The 19748-nt window shown below is 40.7% G+C and overlaps 1 protein-coding gene across 4 annotated transcripts in view; it reads left to right on the top strand.

Annotated features, from left to right (window-relative positions):
• fgf13a (fibroblast growth factor 13a) overlaps positions 1 to 19748 on the top strand; it is an 86686-nt gene that overhangs the window by 51543 nt on the left and 15395 nt on the right. For 3 of the 4 annotated variants that reach the window (XM_083891160.1, XM_083891158.1, XM_083891159.1), the window contains one exon: positions 14656 to 14766. In XM_083891160.1, coding sequence (XP_083747286.1) covers positions 14656 to 14766 — 111 coding nt within the window. Of the gene's footprint in view, positions 1 to 12130; positions 12324 to 14655; positions 14767 to 19748 lie in introns of those variants that run through there. The other variant, XM_083891161.1, reaches the window with a different exon arrangement.

Raw genomic sequence — 19748 nt, 5'->3', positions numbered from 1 at the left:
AACATTTTAATCTGTGTCACGGGAATACAAATGAAAACAACACCAGCAGCAGCTGCAGCAGCAGCAGCAGCAGCAGCAGCAGCAGCAGCAGCAGCAGCAGCAGCAGCAGCAGCAGCAGCAGCAGAGCATGTACAGTAATGTGCTGCCTTTCAATTTTTTGGATCGTCTTCCACCTTTTCTTTTCGACGGCTTCACATAAAGACCCACGGGATTAAAAGGCGGCGGCATGAATATTGCACACGCGCATCTTCCATATTTAACCGGTCACAACCCAAATCAAAAGACAGGAATATAAATATATCATCATGCTGCGCTGCTTTTAAAAATTAAGCCAGACTTTGGCTATATTTAAAAATGTAGTAACGCTCAATCGTCTACATCTAATTGTGCTGTTAATTCTTTCTGTTCTATTTTCATCTACATTTGTCATGTTTCTACCCCGGCTAACATACTCTAGCTCAGCTGCAGACACTTCAAAAATCAAAACTCTTCCTGCAAGCTTCTCTTGAAAAATATGTACATTTTTAGCATTTATCACTGGCCCAGCTGGCTCGGCTGGCTGCTGCAGAGAATGAGTGATGCAGTCGTCCCCAACAGGCAGAAATGAATGCATGTAACTATGCTGTTTTGCCAGAGTTCTAACATTTCTCTTAGTTTGTGACACTTGTGCATATAAAACGGCGAACATAGAAACAGCGTTTTAGGCATGTAACGGCATGTATTGTGTTTTGATTGTATGTAAAAGTCCTGTTGTCTCTCTGTGCCACAGTACACCAGCCTTCTCTACAGAGAGACATCCCTTCTTTACCGCTGTGTTTTGCCCTACTTTCTTCATGCCTCTGTAGAGTTCTCTGCAACAGCTCCTCCCACATATTAGGCTCTAAACACTGTTTCCACGCCACTGTCAGCCGGTTGCCATTATTGTTGTTATTATTATTATTATTATTATTATTTTCCATTGATTTTGTCTGGTTGCTGACTTCACTAACCCAGCAGAACATGCAGGGAGCGGGAAGTGCGTAAGGGAACATGACCTATTTATTTACCCACCCACTCCCCACATGCAGTTGAGTCACGTCTAGTGTCGTGTGTCCTGTCACTTGCAGCTCAGCCCGATCTGTTCCACCTCACACATCGGGCTTTTAAGTGGACTGTAATAATCCATGCCAGATTTTTCTTTTTTTTTTTGTAAATATACATCATCTTTTAACCCAGATATCTTTTTTTTTTTCTAGAAAATCTATCACAAGTGGAAAGAAGCAGCATTTGTCTGAATCAGGGTCTCTGCAGGTTTCAACAAGTCAAATTTAAGACTTTTTAAGACTTTTTTAAGACCGTAATGAATACAATTTAAGACCCATTTCAAATCCATACTGGCAAAAAAAAGTACAAAAGACATGAAGGAAAACTGGAGCCAACAAATCGTTGAACTTGCATTTATCCATCTTATGCAAGCAATTCGGCTTAGCTGTGGGCTTTCGTTAAGTTAAGCACAGCCCGCTAGCTAGCTGTGAAACGTTTCAAAGCGAGACTGAAGTTTATGCATGTTTAAAATAAAAGTAACGTTAATAGATTTTTAAGACCTTTTATGAGATTTTAGGAGAATTTAAGACATTTTAAGGCCTTAAATTAAATTTATTGGATTTAAGACTTTCTAAGACCCCGCGGACACCCTGTGAATGTACCTCTTGGGTCATTCTTTTGAAAACTCCCATTAGCCACGTACATTTCAAAATGCCATTTTCCAACCGTCTTTTACGTCAGAATTTAACTTCCTGGGACGATTTCAGTGAATTTTCAGGTAAAATTTCAAATTTATAAATCGATGTTATGTCTCTTTCTGCCATTTACTCGGTATTTTTTCTAAAATAATGAACAGAAATATGCACAAACACAACGGTATTTGCTCACAAGGAGCTGAATTCTTTGCTTACTACTGTACATATCATTTGTACAGCTATCACACAACAAACAACATGTTAGAACCAATTAGAGCCTGAACGTCACAATCAATGGACATTTTTCACATTCACATCTAGAATGAGAATAAACCTTTTGTTCATTATTTTAGAAAATATTCAGAGTAAACGGCAGAAAAAGACATTTGACACCAAAATCACTGAAATCGGCCCAGGAAATGATATTCTGGTGTAAAAGACAGTTGATTTTTCAAACGCCTTGATATGTGTCAGTGTTTCACTGTTCATTTCCACATTAACAGACGACAGAAACGCGTTCTTTTCTCATCCTAATGAAGAAGTGTCTGTCACAGACGACGGTAAAATGAGCGTGACCTTGTGTGCAGGTCCCACAGGTTTCCTTTGTGTCTCCATCAGCATGTTGACACTTTAGGTGTCTGCAGCGATGCCTCTGATGTGTCACATTGAGGAAGTGATATGTAGGACAGCATGACATCATTATCTGGGACTTTGGCGGACATTTTCCGCTCGATAGATAGATGCTGTGTGTGTGTGTGTGTGTGTGTGTGTGTGTGTGTGGATAATTAGCACAGCATTATGAATCCAAACGCTCAGAAAAAAAAAGTCTGAGCTTCTGTATTTTGGCTGCAGATTCCTCTTTGATAGCAGATGTCCCCTCTTTGCCGAGAGCCTGTTTCCCCGCGTGCATTCTGGGTAATAATCGAGATGGGGAACGACATGAAAGAGCAAGTGTAATTTATAGAATTTCAACTCCCCGAATGCTGTTTCACTGCCGCTTTCTAATTATGATGGATATTGATAAAAAGAAGCTGCCATTGACTCACCGGCTTTGGCAACGGAGATGATCTCCCACACTTGACTTAGATTTGGCAGAGCAGACTATCTGTGTGTGTGTGTGTGTGTGTGTGTGTGTGTGTGTGTGTGTGTGTGTGTGTGTGTGTGTGTGTGTGTGTGTGTGTGTGTCTGAGCTATATGCATGCATGTTGAATTGTTAATGCAGCCTAGACAATAGGATGCGTATGATCCTATCTTCCACGTGCGACTCAGCTGGGCTGACGGCGCAGTGTGTGTGTGTGTGTGTGTGTGTGTGTGTGTGTGTGTGTGTGTGTGTGTGTGTGTGTGTGTTCCACGTGTGCTCTCTCTGCTTTACAACTCTGCTTGTTTTGATTTACCCCCGATCCCCTTAGGGACATAATCTGCAGGGTCATGCAGGTGGCGCTAACATCGCCGTGTCATCATCACATTCAGTTGTGAAGCTTTTCTCTAATTACGTCCGTTACATAAATTTAGATCTAACGGAAGTGAAAAATATCCCACATCAAACTTCCTCAGTAGCTTCATCAAAGCAGCAGTAAAGAGTCAGGCAGACGCTTCACTCTCTGACTCTCAGAGACATATTTAACTTTTACTGATTTATAAAACAGACGCGAAGTCTCGCTCTGGCTCGACAGTTATTTACGGTCGGGGGATAAAACACAGGCAGCGTCTGATCGGCAGAAGTTGTTTCTACAAAAAATAAAAAATAAAACAGATAAGAGGGTTCGATGACAAATGCCAGACATTCCGTCTGCTGCTAATTCATTTTAGAGTTTTAAAGTGAGGTGAAGTGGTTTAGAGAGGAGGAGGAGGCTCGACGATGGATATTTAAAAAAATATGGTTCACTTTCTCTGCAAAAGTGCTGAAAATAATGAACAGACGATACAAGAGATACATGATATTGTAAAAAAAGAGATTATTTTTGACAGATATTGCAAGTTATGATTCAAATTTGGTCTGACTGATCAATTTTGCATCTTAACAGCCATTTTCATAACATTGTTTTTATTAAATCATGACAATTAAAACACATTTTCGTCATCTACACAAGAAACAAAACATTTTTCTCATCTGAAGAGCAAGAGTTTTCATCATACACTCATTTTATTAGCTTATATATTTTCTTTTTAATCCGACAGCTGATAAGAGATCAATGTATATATTTATTTAGTCATTGAATGAATGAATGAATGAATGAATTAAATTAATTAATTGATAAATAAAAAAATTAAAAAGTGCTGATACCGATATGCGTCAAAATGGCGAGGATCAGAGCTGATATTCTGTATTTTGATGCATATCAGCATCAGTCTTTTTTTAAAATCCGACAGCTGATAAGAGATCAATTTGGGTATTTATTGAATTAATTAATTCAGTCATTAATTGATTAAAAAAAATATGCTGATACCGATATGCGTCAAAATGGCGATTATCAGTGCCGATATTCTGCATTTTGATGCATATCAGCATCAGCATTTTTTAAATTCATTTATTTTTTTAATCCGACAGCTGATACGAGATCAATTTATGTATTTATTCATTTAATTAATTACTTAATTAATTAAGATTTCAGTTAACTTTATAAGAGATGCTGCTGACCCTGGGAACTCCCTGCACATTTTGTTTTTGTTTGTACTTAAAAACAAAGATAAGTGAAAGACAAAATAACATTTCAGTTATATTGAACTTTGGAAAAAACTTTATTAACCATTGAAAACTTTAGGGAGCTAATTATTTGTCTAAGATAAAAAAAAAAAAAAACTTTAACATGTTGCAAATCTGAAAAGCTGTTTAATAAACATACGCTTAAAGGCATTTAAACGTTAAAGTGTTGGCGTTTGTATTATTCAAAATTTTCACTTTTACTGCAAATGAATAGCAGCTCCAAATATCAATTATCGGCCTCCTTGACTACTAATAATCGGTATCGGCCCTGAAAGAAACATATCGGTCTATCTCTACATTCTACCTTTATCATCATTTTGGATATTACACTCAACTGTATTGCGACTCTGATGAGTTAACATGTAATGGTGAAGCCCTATGATGTGAGGCAGCGTTCAAACAGTCAGAAGAGAAAGTTCCTCAGCTCCACACAGGACTTCCCTGCAGGACCTTCAGTGTCCCCACAGTGGAGATCATCCATCTATTTACCCACTGGGAGGAGGGAGGGGAGATAATGGGAGTCGTATCCTCCAGTTTCAGTCCACTGACTCCTTTCTACCCTGCACCTCACACAGCCTCCTCTCTGGAGCAGATCACACAGTCAGCCATGACTGTATTATAGTCTGTATTATAACCCTCCTCCTCCTTCCTCCTGGAACCTTGAGTGACTGATGGTTCCCTGTTCCGCAGAGCACCCAACCCCCCGTTCTCAGTGTATACGCATTCTCGCCCCTTTCCATCTTTATCATTCACACACACACACACACCCTCTATTACGTATGTGCAGTCTCCATGGCAACGGCATGGTATCACTATGGCACTGCGAGTGCACTGTTGTAGTGGATTTACTGTACCAGTGTGCGCACACACACACACACACACACACACACACACACACACACACACACACACACACACACACACACACACACACACACACACACACACACACACACACACACACACACACACACACACACACACACACACACACACACACACACACACACACACACACACACACACACACACACACACACACACACACACACACACACACACACACACACACACACACACACACACACAGAGACGCTGCCAAGAGGTTGAATGGTTTAAACCCTGTGGTAACACTTCACACTGTGTTCACTCACTCTGCACCAAAAGGTTAAAACAAAGAGTGTAAACATGTGCTCTCTCTCTTTAACGCCACCAGAAAAGGTCCACGGGCCCATTTATGTATTCAATATTTGCAATTGGAGGTCACTTTTTTTTTTTTTTTTTAGAATATAAAATCCCCTGTGTGTTTTCATCATGAAAGACTCTGGTTATTAGTAAGAAGCGATAGCTTTAATTGTTTAGTTAAAGGTCAACACACAGTGATCACAACCTCTGCTGTTCTGAGCAGCAGACGCTGACACGTTTCTACAAGGAAATCTAAATAATGATGATTAATGTTGATATTTGAGTATAACGCAAAATAAAAATGATGTACACTCTTAGGAATAAAAGTGCTAAGTAGAACCATATAAGGTTCTATGGCTTGTCCTCATAGGAGAACCCTTTTTGGCTCCCTTTTGGAGGGTTCCACCAAGAACCCTTGAAAAACCCTTTCTTCTGGAAAGGGTTTTTCAGAAGCAAATGGATCCAGGTAGAACCTCAGCCCTTGTAGAAGAACCCTTTTAGAACCCTTATTTCTAAGAGTGTAGTTGTAGTTTAGGGAGTTGAGGCCATGGCTTGGAGTCATATTCTTATAGATATACTCTCTCACTTTGTGTGTGTGTGTATATACACTACTGTTCAAATGTTTGGGGTCACTTAGAAATGTCATGCAGGTGGCGCTAACATCACCGAGAACTTGTCCAATCCTTACCGTTAGCTCCCCTGAGTATACACTACTGTTTAAAAGTTTGGGCTCACTTAGAAATGTCCTTGTTTTTGAAAGAAAAGCTCTTTTTTCTCCAATGAATATAACATTAAATGAATCATAAATACACTCTATACATAGTTAATGTGGTAAACGACTATTCTAGCTGCAAACGTCTGTTTTTTAATGGAATATGTACATAGGTGTATAGAGGCCCATTTCCACTGTTCTAATGGTACATTGTGTTTGCTAATCGCATAAGAAGACTATTGGATGATTAGAAAACCCTTAAAAACCCTTGTATTTGGAATAAAAAAATCATTATTTCTAATCTTGTCAATGTCTTGACTATATTCTCTTCATTTTGCAACTCTTTTGATGAATAAAAGTGACTTTTAATGGAAAACACAACAAAAACGGTATAGGTGAGCCCAAACTTTTGAACGGTAGCATAAGGGAATTTAAATTAAATATTTAAAAACAGACTGACCACATTAACTTGTCCACTGCAGCTGCTCCTTTAGCTCAAAGACAAGTGCTCGTAGTTGAACACTCAACACTATCAGGAGTGTGCACGTTTGCACTCTCTTCACTATCACCTTACAGTGAGTGATTAGCGGCGCTGTTGTGCGCGACAGCCCGACTCTCTTTACCTCCCTCTGTCCTCTTCACTGTCAGTGATAAACTCAGCCGTCCTCGTTGAAGGGCCACACTGTCCACTTGACTGATGGACCCCGGTTTATCAGCGCTGAGACGACTGAAGCAAAAAAAAAAACCCTGCTATCTGCTTCCGCCTGTCTCTGTTAGCTCAGGGAGGCAGAAGTAGAGGTATCAGGTAATATCAGTCACGGAAAGCGATCGTTAGGAGTATAAATCAGATGGTAAAGATGTCCATTAATCAACGTATTTTGAGAGGGTCGTGTCACCACAGATCAGAGGGAGGGAACACAGTAGGCCTGCTGTGTGCTTATCAACTCTGGAAGTTAGTGCATGATGAAAGAGTCTAATATAGAGCTCATTATGATTCACAGTATTAGAGCCCTTCATTAAAAAAACTATAGTGGCAAATGAGCTTCATTTACTCTATTAACAAAGTGAGCTAAGACGCTATAGTTAGCATTAGTTGTTTTTTTACGTTATATGGTCACAGTTTACATTAGGGAACACGTATTCACCATTAACTAAGTGCTTACTTACATATATAAGTCACATACTAGCCCTTTATTAGTAATCATTAAGCATGTGAATTAAGATTTCCTACATATGGTGTTAATATGTGCTTAATATTTACTAATAAAGGGCTAGAATGCTACTTATATGCATATTACTTCATTCAAAGTAAACACTTTATTATGTCGAATATTACATTATATGTCAATGATATGCCATCTAGTGGAAATACTATGTTTTTTCTCCCTATGCTGAATATGGCCAAAATGATGGAATCTGGTGGAGAGTGGTAAAAAGCCATGGAAGAGAGTAGAAAAATGTGCATTTTGAATGGGTTTGTGAGTGCGACACTTGTTTGTACACAGTGTATTTTAGCCTTTACTGTCAGAGCTGAACTGGAAATAACAAGATCCAAATAAAACTAGACTAGACTTTGTAGCGCTGGTGCAAATTCGCCAAAAACGCCAATTAGTGAACGTTCAATCCAAGATGGCGGCTTCCCTGTTCGTTTTAGAGCATAGGTCTTCACTATATTTTTTGACCGTCCTGACCTAATGAACGCACGCACCACATTTCGTGCATGAAGGTTAACGCTGATGTTTTTGCCAACCCCTCTTTTGTGAGGCGGAGCAGTTATTTGCTCCTCCCACTTCCAATTTTCAACGCTTTTTCACCGAACCTTTTAAATGTGTACATTTTCACCAGGATTGATGCGGTTGCAAAAATCTGTCAGTTTTGGGGCATGGGAAAGGCCTCAAAAATGCGATATATTTAGAGGAAAAATAATAACAAGAAGAATAACTCCTTCAGTAGTGATCGAACCCTAAATACACAAGCTTACCAAAATCCAGGCCTTATGCATGAACACAGGCAAAATTATCAAAAGACAAAGAATGAAAACTGCAATTAAATGTCATAAAATTAGTCATATTATTGGTCTGGGGCTTGATTCTTTAAAATGTAAATAAAGTATCCTCTTATCTCTATTACTGCTGCCAAAACGGTTGAGTTTTCTCTGTCTTTTTGTGAGCAGCATAACTCAGAAAGTCAAGAGACGATTTTATTGACATTTTATTGTTTTCTCTTGGGGTCAACTTTATTTTTGGGGTAAAGATCTGTAGACGAACACATGTCAAAGGTACATGAATATAGTGACACTGTGTGGTGGGCAGTGTATAAATATAGTTTAATACTATATTGCAGTTTCTGCGTTACACACCATTACTTAGTGTTGGAGTAAGGTCTGCTCTTATACCTGCAGGTAATAAAATTCTAATCAGATGGTTCCATAAAGCCTCGTTCGACCTTGAAAGCAACCTTTAGCCGCCGTGGTTTCATATCATAGCCTGTGCTGCAGGTCAAAGGTCAGACTGCAGCGGCGGAGGCCCATCAGTGCCAGTGAGAGGGAAAACAAATGTGTTTCTGTGTGTAATATATGTCGCGTCATTGGAGCCGTGCACATCCTTTGTAAATCAATATGTTATTGACAACAGGCCCATCTACCATTTATACACCTATCAAGTGACGTGGACGTACAAGCGGCGAACATAAAAGTAAATTAACCTTTTTTACGAGGGGAGGACGGTTTGTTTATGGCCGACTCGCGTTATCACTTCGATATCTTTAGTGTGTTGTTGTTACTCAAATAGTTGGTGAATCGTTTCCATCGTTTACTTGGATGTAAAGATCTAAAACAATGGGATGCGCATAAAATGTATACCCTTTGCTTATCAGGGTGACATTTGTAAAATAAAAAAATAAAATAAATCATGAGTTTATCAAGTTAAATTAAGTTAAAAGGATTATTTACTAATTTGGCTTCAAAAATGAACTGAGCACTTTCCCTCTAATTCACTGCTTGAGATAGCTAGTGCACTTGCTCCATCTAGTGTTCACATGTGTGCACTGCACGTTGCATCAACGCTCAGTTAGTCTTCACCATGTGTTTGTTTACATACATCACACCACTCTATTGACTTATAAGGCGTATATTTATTTACTAGAATAACATTAAAGTGGCGCAGTAGAAGCGCAACATGAACATTACATGATCATTCCTGCGTTTTATTGACAGTAATTTGCGTCTTAATGACGTCAAACCAGAGTCATATTTGTCCAAACTCAGTATTTGCTGAGCGATCTGTAAAATCTACAGTTTCACAGAACACAGAATTGTCTTTCTTAAAAAAGCAAAAAAATAGAATAAAGAAGCGCAGTCTAATGCACATTGTTGTCTCGGTTGTTTGCTCGTCGATATTCTCAGTCCAGAGTGACCCGGCCTGTGTAACCGGTTTAGACAACGCATTATCGGATCGTTTTACATGATTTTTTGTAACACGAGAACAAAGTCTTCTCTTCCATAAGAAGGAAGTACAATCCCAGCCTACATTTTCGATCACTTTCCCTCTCAATCTGTTGCCCCCGTCGTGCGCAGGATCGCAGCGAACACGCCCGCCTGGATCAACAAGACCTCGAGATGAATGTTTAATGAGGGTTTTTCGGAGTCATAATGGCATGTCGCTAATGTCCTATAATGATTCTTCCTGTTGATGGCCACGCCTCGGCGCATTCTCAGTCTCCACTGTCCGCCGCAAACAGTTGCCTGACAATGTTCTGAACTTTCCTGGATTAGAAGTAGACTCTGTTTTCTCGCTTCTCCGCTTCTGATCAACGACTGCAAGTATCCAAGTCACAGCTTTTGCGTTCGCAAATAAAAGGATCATGACTTTTCCTTTGAGGAAATCCACTTCAGGTAGGGTTGCTATTCTCTTTACGGTTATAAAAAAAACAGATCTAAATGTAATCAGCATAAATTTTCACCGTTTATCTTAATGTGGGACTGTGTTTATGTTCAGCAGACAGTGTTTATCTGTGTCGCCCCTGAGACTTCCAGATTTGTGGATTGTCTTGGAGCTGTCCGTGGTGCTGAAGTGACGGCGGCTTCATTGTTGCAATGTCAGCACTTTGTTTTTAGACTTTAAACGTTCTACATTCAGAACACATGTCATGTTTTCATTGTTTTTGAACTCTATAGTGATTTAGTTATTATTTATTTATTTACTATGTATATAATTACGCGCGTAACTGTGCCACACCTCGTTTTAACCGACGCATAATCCACACGCTCGTGTTCGACAGTGGGTCCTATTATTGATGAGATTAAATACATAATAATACAAAAAAATGTCTATGGCAGTTTTGCGCAGAGACTGTAGATGGCAGTATTGGTTAGGCTGTTAACTGGGTGAGTCCAGGGCTGAGGGGGAAAAGCAATGTAGAGAAGCAGAAAAGACACTCTGTTTGTTTTAGATTAAATATCATTAAAGCGACTCGACCACTCTTTTTTTATCTGACATGTTCTAATAGCAAATCCATTATTTATAAGTGAAAAAACTATAAAAGTATAAAATATCTGTAAATAGCTGTTGTTATTGGTGTTACTTTTATTTTATTCTTATATTTACTTTCCATCAACCTGCCTAACAGATATAAAATATACCAGTGCCATGTTTACATGTTGATATCATTTCATGTAAACATGCCCCAACTTAAACAAACAAAACGAACATCGATTATTCCATTATATTGATTTTTATGACAGCAATATGTGATGGTGGCTATTTGCCCCTAGGCAATGACTTTAGTTAAAAGCGTTGCGTTTAAATCACTGTAGATATTTAGTTAATCACATTTTAAATGTTCTACTTGTTGGTGAAACATGATTTACGAGTGAGTTGCATCATTTCTTTTTCGTGAAATCAAATGGAAATTCGGTTGATATTCGTACTATTATCTCATCTTTTCTGGTGTTTTTTCTCCTCTTCAGCGCCCCCACACACCAACCACACCCCCTTATTATATTAACATGAATTATAAAGACCTTTACAAAGATATGAATTGTCCAACTGGGCACTTGGTTTGTGTGTCACTACAGTCCTGGCCGTCGTCACCCTCCTCCTCTGCTGTTGGAGGTGATGATGATGATGATGATGATGATGCTCTGAGCAGCAGCAGATACTGCGTCCATTCGGCGCCTCCAGCTTTTTACCTTGCGATGCTTCGCGACTAAAGACAGATGGAGTTTCTTTAGTGGTTCGTTCACATTAGAGAAACCCGACAAAGAGCTTTGCAGCCACTCCACAAACCGGCGTCTGCAAACAGGTGTTTCCATCCTACGTGACTGCGCACTGAGCCGCGTCCACGACTCATCCGCCAGCCCCATTTGCGCGCACATGCAGCGTTAGTGTGAGGATGATGCGAAACCACTTGCAGGGACTGGATTTGTGCGTGTGTGTGTTGTGATGCAGGTGTGGGGGACATGCAGCGGGCTGAGGTGAAAGTCTGTGTACAGCCTCGCGGCAGGATGTGCGTTTTTCATCTTTTGAAGTTTTCCTCGGATATGCAACGGACGATTTCCCGAGTTACAACTAAGAACCACGAGCAATGATCCACTTGGACATTATCTAACAGGCTCCAGCTGCTGCTGCTGCTGCTGCTGGGACTATTTTATCGTCCCTTCTTCAAACAACACTTTTCAAAATTTAACGACTCGCACTCGGCTGAGCTTGTTTTTGGCACCGCGCGCGGACGTTTCCCTTCAGAATCCAGTGATCTGGATTCAAAGGGAGCGATTGTTCTCACGCGAGTTTTGACCAAACCGTCGCCAAACTGGCGATGGCTGCAGCGATCGCCAGCTCCCTCATAAGACAGAAAAGGCAGGCGAGGGAGCGCGAGAAGTCGAATGCCTGCCGCTGCGTGAGCAGCCCGAGTAAAGCCAAGGGAAGCTGCGAGAAACCCAGTCGACTCAATGTTTTCTCCCGGGTCAAACTCTTTGGCTCCAAGAAGAGGCGAAGGAGACGACCAGGTCTGTTGAGCTGCAGTTTGATTGGCCTTTATAGGATGCTATAATATATATATATATATATTTTTTAAAAGCATCAAAGTAGGGTAAGATTGAGCAGATGTGCTCAATTTGTACTTAAAATGAACAAATATTGACGCAGCCAAAGTTGGCAGGAGAACAGGATGCGTGAAGTTTGTCCACTTCACTGATTATACACAGGAATATGATGAGTTTATGATGGATTGTGGAAATAATGTCATGGTCAATCATTTCCAAGTCAATTCAAAATTTGCTGCATAATCAGTTTTTATTCCACAAGTTATATCACAAATAAGAGAAACAGATACACACAAGTGTTGTATCCACAAATTCAAGCACCTGCTGAGCTCAAATATAATAAAAATGTATGTATTAGAACAACAAAATGCTCGAATCAAAGCAAAGCGACAACTAACAGTATCATAAGTGACAGAATAATCCCTTACAAATCTAATGCAGAAGTAAGAGTTTCCGCATCTGATGTGATCGCTCGGCTCCAAAGGTCACATTATGTTTAAATTGCATCCGTTTCCTGGTGTGTTTACGTTCAGCTCCTTCAGTCTTTTTGTGTTTACCGTGTCAAACTTGCTGCTCATTTCCATCCCCATCGCTCACAACTAAGTTTGTTTGATAACTCTCGATATCTGCTGTATAGAATCTGCAAACCTGCACAATAACTCCTTCACTTCCAATTTCTCTTTTTCCACCGTGCATGCGTAGGAAGCGATACATGCCAAGTAGAAGGCGTTGTTGTCTGAGTGAGACTTACAGATGGTGCCTCACTGAAAACAATCCACTGGCATATTTCACAAAGACTGTATGGATAAACACTTATGCCCTGCATACATGACATACGCGCTGGGTTATTAGCACACATACTCTGTGTACTTTTATTTGAATTTGTGTCTGAGTACTGCCTCATTCTTTTTCTTCTCTTTTATAGAAATAAGGTTTTTTTTAATCATTACTTTAGCAAACCAAACGTGAACTTAGCACGGATATAAATGTCAATATGCAGAAAAGTGAGATGAAAGGCTAGATGAAAGGTGTGGTAAACCACAGTAAAGGACACTCCACCAGGGACACTAACAGAGGATGGAGAGCACTTAGCTCTTATCAGACACTTCAAAAGTAAAAGCTCTACCACTCTACACACATTGTCTTTTAAACTTCCTGATGCCTGATTGTACGTCAACACAATTACGAGTAATTGCCAGGGTTTGTTAAATCTGAGACAATCTTCATTAATCCATATTCTTTCTTTCCAACAAAATGTACTCCCGCTGAAATAAAACTAGAAGATTTTATTGAATTTCGGGTCAGGTATTTTTATATTTATATATCCGTATATTTCTTTTGAAACCAAGGAGAGTGACGGAGAATTAGAAGAAGGCAGTGAGGGTGGCATGCAAGAAAAATCCTCAGCTACACTCTTAGAAATAAGGGTTCCAAAAGTGTTCTTCTACGCGGGCTGAGGTTCTACCTGGAACCATTTGTTATTCAAGAGTTCTTGGTAACACGAATGGTTCCAGTAAGAACCATTTTGATCCAGAGAACCCTTTAAAATCCCAGAATAAAGGGTTGTAAAAGGGTTGTTGGTACCACTAAGGGTTCCAGGTTCCACCTAGATCCAAAAAGGGTTCTCCTATGACGACAAGCCGAAGAACCTTATATGGCTCTACTTAGCACTTTTATTTCTAAGAGTGTATAGACTATACCTCACCACTCATTTTTAACCAAATGTTGCTTTGGAAAAATTAAATATTTCAGTGTTTCTGATCATTTAATCCATGAATATCGTTTACTTTGCCGCTGTTTCTTCACATATCTTTGCTTTTACTTGTTAATATAAACTGGGAATGCATTAAATGGCCATGTAACGTGTTAGGGGATCAGCAAGAGTCGTGAATCCATAGCCTTTCAAAGCAGTCAAGCGATGGTCTTGAATTGTAGCTCCTGCAACAAGATTCTCACTTCTCGTCAGGATTCAGTGTAATGTGCAGTAAATGTGTAACTCTAGTCCAAGACCAGATCATAGTAAACCTGACCTGTTTTAGTGGTGAAATTTGGATTGTTTGCTTTATGGAGGTGTTTCAGCCGCTGTTAGTAGTGGTTTTCTCCCGCCTCTGCTCTGCTCAGGCCCAACTAATCTTTCACTAAATTGGATTTGGAGGCTCCAGGAAATGGCGGCGAGCAGCCCAACTGAAAGTGAAGCTACAAAATGTCCCTTCAGAACGGCGCGAGCGACTACGTCCATGCGTTTCTGCAGTGTAACGGTGTGTAAAGTCTCGTTTCTCTTGTGCATCCCTCACAGAGCCCCAGCTGAAGGGGATCGTGACAAAGCTGTACAGTCGACAAGGTTTCCACCTGCAGCTGCAGGCGGACGGAACCATTGATGGAACGAAGGAGGAAGACAATGGTTACAGTAAGTTTCAATCTAATATTCTGTCATTTAATGAGGACGATGAGCGCAGCACAGCAGCAGATACTCGTCACTATGCTCTAATAGACGATGGGCGTCCAGAATCAATCCTAACCCTGGAGTCAGTCACAAACAAGTTGACACATTGACATGTCAAATATTTAGACGTGGGCTCATAACTGGTTTCAAGTTTTACCACAGTGTTGAAAAAAGGTACCAGAACCATTAAAGGCTGCTGTGCCCGAGGCGTGAGCCGTCTTTAATGACTCGAGTAACACAAACCTCCTCCACCTCCGGACTGGTGCGAGCAGTCAGTCAAGCTGTGTTTACGACGCTATACGGCGGAAAAGGAGGTGACATACGAGAGCTGTAATTGCAATAATGTGATATTCTTTGCTTACGGATTAAGATCATCTGATTGTTTTAGCTTCTTAAATGTGAATATTTTCTTGGTTTCTTTGCTTCACATAAATAAAGAAACCATTAAAACGGAATCATTTTGGTTTGTGGACAAAACAAAGACATTGGAGAACGTCGTCATTTCCAGGTTTGACAAACACTGATAAACGTTTTTTTAAGCATTTTCTGACATTCATTGATTAATCATCAATTAGGAAAATAATTGTTATCGTGTGACGTCAACGTATAACTAACAATGAAGTTTAAATACAGCTCAACAAGCATCTAAAAACGGCAGCCTATAATCTGAACTAAATCGAGACTTTGAGTAAGAACACAAAATTCTTAGCACGCTGAGTTGACGTCATGTTGTATTCAGGCTCTCAGCGCCGTAGCGTAGCACTGTAGTTAATCTGTCAACATCAAATTAATGCCCACCAGTGCTGCAGGACTAAGTAGCTGTTTAATCTGATCTAATCAAAGAAGTTCTCTATAGTAACCTGAGCACAGATGATCATGACTGGCTTTTTCACTCCTCCTCCAGTGGAGTTGTGTCTAATACCTTATACTGTGTGTTTAAACATCCCCTATCATTGCCATTACACCCACCAGCACTTTGTTTTCCAACAGACAGATTAAAGAGGAGGAGATCAATGGTGAGATTAGCAGCAGCAGCGCCTCGTCTGGTAGCGACACAGCAGACACGAACTCAACTTCCTCATGTTTGGACACCTTCAAGCTTTTTAGAGATTAGATTTCTCTTGAGCGGTTAGCGAGCTCAACGTTGACGTTCCTAAACAATTATGTAGAGAGAGACGTATAGCGCGCTGAAGCAGCTTTGATGTAACGGTGCGTAATCCCAAAGCAAAGCAGCATGTAAACACTAACACAGGCGGCGTTCAATTAGTCCCTCAGTGGAAACGGCGAAAGTTCTGTGCAATCTTTGTACGTCAACTGTGTAGAATTGTCCCAATAAAATTAAAGCTACGTTAAATACATCTTCAGCATATCAGTTCACACACACACACACACACACACACACACACTGAGTCCGCTCACTTTCCTCAGCGCACATCTCAAAGCAGCTGACCCGATTTGACACCAAAGTAGTTTTTGAAGAGGAATATTAAAGAGTGGAGCTGAAAAGGAAGAGGAGAAAGAGTGAAGCTCTTTGCACTGCTCCAAAAATAGCATTGTTAGGCGCTGGGTGCACTTGTCTCCATGGTGACGCAGAGCACAGTCCTCTTAGAGCTACTGGTGTCTTGTGATGGTGGGAGAGGACCTACTCAAATAACTGCCAGCGTCTTTGTGATCCTTTGCTGCCGACGATGACTTTGGATAGATGAGAACTTTGATATTACTGTGAATATTTGTCATAAATATAAAGCCTCAAATCCCCGTGGAATCCGTCCAAAACATCTCCAAATCCTTTTCTATGAAAGCAGGTTACTGTTTTGATAGATTTGTCAAATATTGTCTTGAATAACATTTGCTGAGCATTCATTTCACCGATTCAAATTAGGTGAAGAACTTTCCATTTCCGATATCCTACACGATAACAAAACAAAATCCCGGATACAAGTCTTACATTATTTACAGTGATGGAGTCTCTTACATTTATCTTTAAGTAACCCAGTTTCCCCTCCTCCAAAGACGCGCCGTAATTAAACATCAGAGCACAGAGTGGCTGTGCAGCATCGTCCCCGCAGCTCGCTTTTAGCTCCGATACTTTGTCGGGGTTGTCATATTCAGGCTAATCCAGCGCGCTGCTCCCGGGAACCATGTCACATTTTGACTCGCTGTTATTTGTCACCTTCGGGTCAGGAGTAGACAACAAATTCATGTTGGAACTGGAGACAATTATCAATTGAGAAAACCGTCTCCCAAACCCTCATCACCCCTGTGCTTTTCTACACCTAGTACGTCCGTGAGTGGGTGGCTCGACTGTGTGCTCAGGTGTTTACAGGAGCCAGGAAGTAATTGAGTTTCCCCCTCTTGAAAAGCTCCATCAGTGCACCGCCTGGTAATCCTTCTGAAATGAAGTGTTTCTGCGGAAGTGTACGTGCGCCTCGTGGTGGTGGAGGGAGAAGACTCGGCGAGTGACACATCGCTGTCACAATGGACGAGAACGACTAAAATCATGAAACACCTTAACTACGTACAAGAAAATCAATAAATGATGCTATGTTATACGTTTACAATGATCCATAAATAAAGGCATTGAATTCAGACTGTAAATCACGTGGGTTTACCACAGCGGTGAAGAGAGTTTTCTCATGAAAACACCCTCCAGCTCTGTATCCAACGGAGCAAGGATGGATCAATCTGAACAGTGGTTGCAGAGAATGTTTGCTGATAGTGCCATCTGTAACCCGGAAGCATGAATTTCTGGCAGGGAATCGATCAGCCTCTGCACTGCAGCATCAGGAGAATGTTCCAAAAAAAAAAAAAAAGCAAGATTTGGGAAGACGTTTGTTAAAATGAATAAATACAAACCCAAAGAAACAATACATGCTTTTGCTGTGTGTGGTGGAGTCTTGTTGTTGATAGCCTTCTGGTTTCAATTACATGATAACATCCAATTCTTTGATGGGAAAGTGTTTAAGGGGATTTGTTGTGAAGTCACATCATTTACTGTCTGTAAACAAGGTATCGGTTAAATCAGGGTCGAGAGGAGGGCTGCAACGATCAATCGAGTGATTCGAGTAACACGATTGCAAAAATTCCTCGAGGCAAAAACTCTTCGTTTAATTCCAGTTTTTGAAAATATCTCCTGCCACCCCCATAGGGTTCCTTTGGGCCTTGAAATCCTTGAAAAAAATTCAAGGACCTTGAAAGTTTTTGAAAGTGTCTCCTGCCACACATAGGGTTCCCTTGGGCCTTGAAGGTTTGTGAATTAAAAAAAAAAAATTCAAGGACCTTGAAAGTTTTTGAAAATGTCTCCTGCCTCTATCTATCACTATCTTGTGTTGCCTGTTCAGCGCAGGGCTCGTTGTTTCACACGGACCGTTTTAGCAGACGCGCACCGAACATCCATATTTTAGCTGACGCGATGACGGAGAGTGAAACAGCCCGTAAAAGGCAGAAAATGTCCAAAGTGTGGGACCATTTCCCGCTTCAACAAGAAGCCAACACGGTGCTGTGTAATCGCTGTCAACTACAACTGTCCTCAATGATTCAGCATCTGAGCCCAAAGCATCCAGTTGCTAATGCTAACTCTTCCGGCCCAAGCTAACGTAAACATTGATGTTAGCTGATTTAATGTAGCTTACTCGGGCTGCAGCTATCGAATAGTTTTGTAAATAATTGGTTGAATTTTACAAATTCAACCAAATTTCGATTACAAAAACATTGGATAGCTGCAGCCCTAGTCGAGAGCACATCTGTGCAGCCCGACTGTGACCTGTTATTAAAACAAAGCTTTTAAATGTATCATCTTATTACTCTGCGATCCACACAATACAAATCACACAAGCGGATCCATCACCGGTTTGACGGCTTAATGTATGTACGAGATTATCGAATCTAAAAACGACCGCAGATAATGAGGTTGTAAAAAAAAAGCCGTGCAGCTCCAATCTGTTTGATGTATACGTTTCACTGGCAGCGTCGACTGCACAGAGATCTGCCAAAGGAAGTGTCACCGCAGATATTGTCCCCGAAAAGACCAATCCGTCATTTACAAACCTTCAAGACCACCACATTAAATGTGTGTTACGGTATCAGATAGTTCTACAGAACAGAGCAGCATCAGTAGTGAAAGAGTGAGTGCTTTTGATTACTACATTCACCATATAAAAGTAACAGCCGTTTCAGAAGGACCCCACCCTACCACTCCACGATGATGCTTTTTTACTGTTATACCACAGCCATTACATTATTTGAAACATCTCTGTGGAGACATGAGAACAGACACGAGTATACGTCTTCTGGGACTTCAACGACGACAAAGAAACCACTGCCAATGTCCATTTGTGTGCAGTTAGTGAGTTAAAGTGATGAGGGCCAGATGAATTAGCCCATCAGAAACCCTCTATAGTGCACTTCACTCAAAAGGAGTCAGTGTCTGCTAGATAGGATCCACTAATTGGCTAACAACAAGACAACAGGCCTATAACTGATGTGAGAATTAGGGTTCAATTTCTCTGCCTCTGAATTGGGAAAAATCCTGTAACTCGATCATTCTCAATTCATCCTTTACTGTGATGGTTATCATCAAAGTGTGCTGATGGTATCAGGGTTTTGTCAAACAGCAGTTGGAACAAGAAGTTGTCCTTTTTTTGGGGGGGTGGGTGGAGAGAGGCACCGCTACAGACTTTGAGGTGGACGTTCATGTGCTGCTTTCTGCTCGTCAGAACTGCCAGTGCCAGCCTCTTATGAAACAGACAGACAGACACGCTGCTCAGGCAGACAGTAATTACATAGCGGCGTACTTAACTGACCAACTGGGCTCTCTCAGCCTCACGACTCACTGATTTACCCGTGAGTGTGTGAGTGTGTGTGTGAGAACGAGCAAGCAAGAGATTGTCTGAAGTCTGTGCACAGAGAGTTTCTCTCTCCTCACCATCATTAATGTAAAGCTGTGT

The sequence above is a fragment of the Microchirus variegatus genome (genome assembly GCF_963457635.1).
Source record: "Microchirus variegatus genome assembly, chromosome: 6".
Classification (NCBI taxonomy): domain Eukaryota; kingdom Metazoa; phylum Chordata; class Actinopteri; order Pleuronectiformes; family Soleidae; genus Microchirus; species Microchirus variegatus.
Note: the sequence above shows the minus strand (reverse complement) of the source record. Positions and strands in the feature narration are given on the sequence as shown.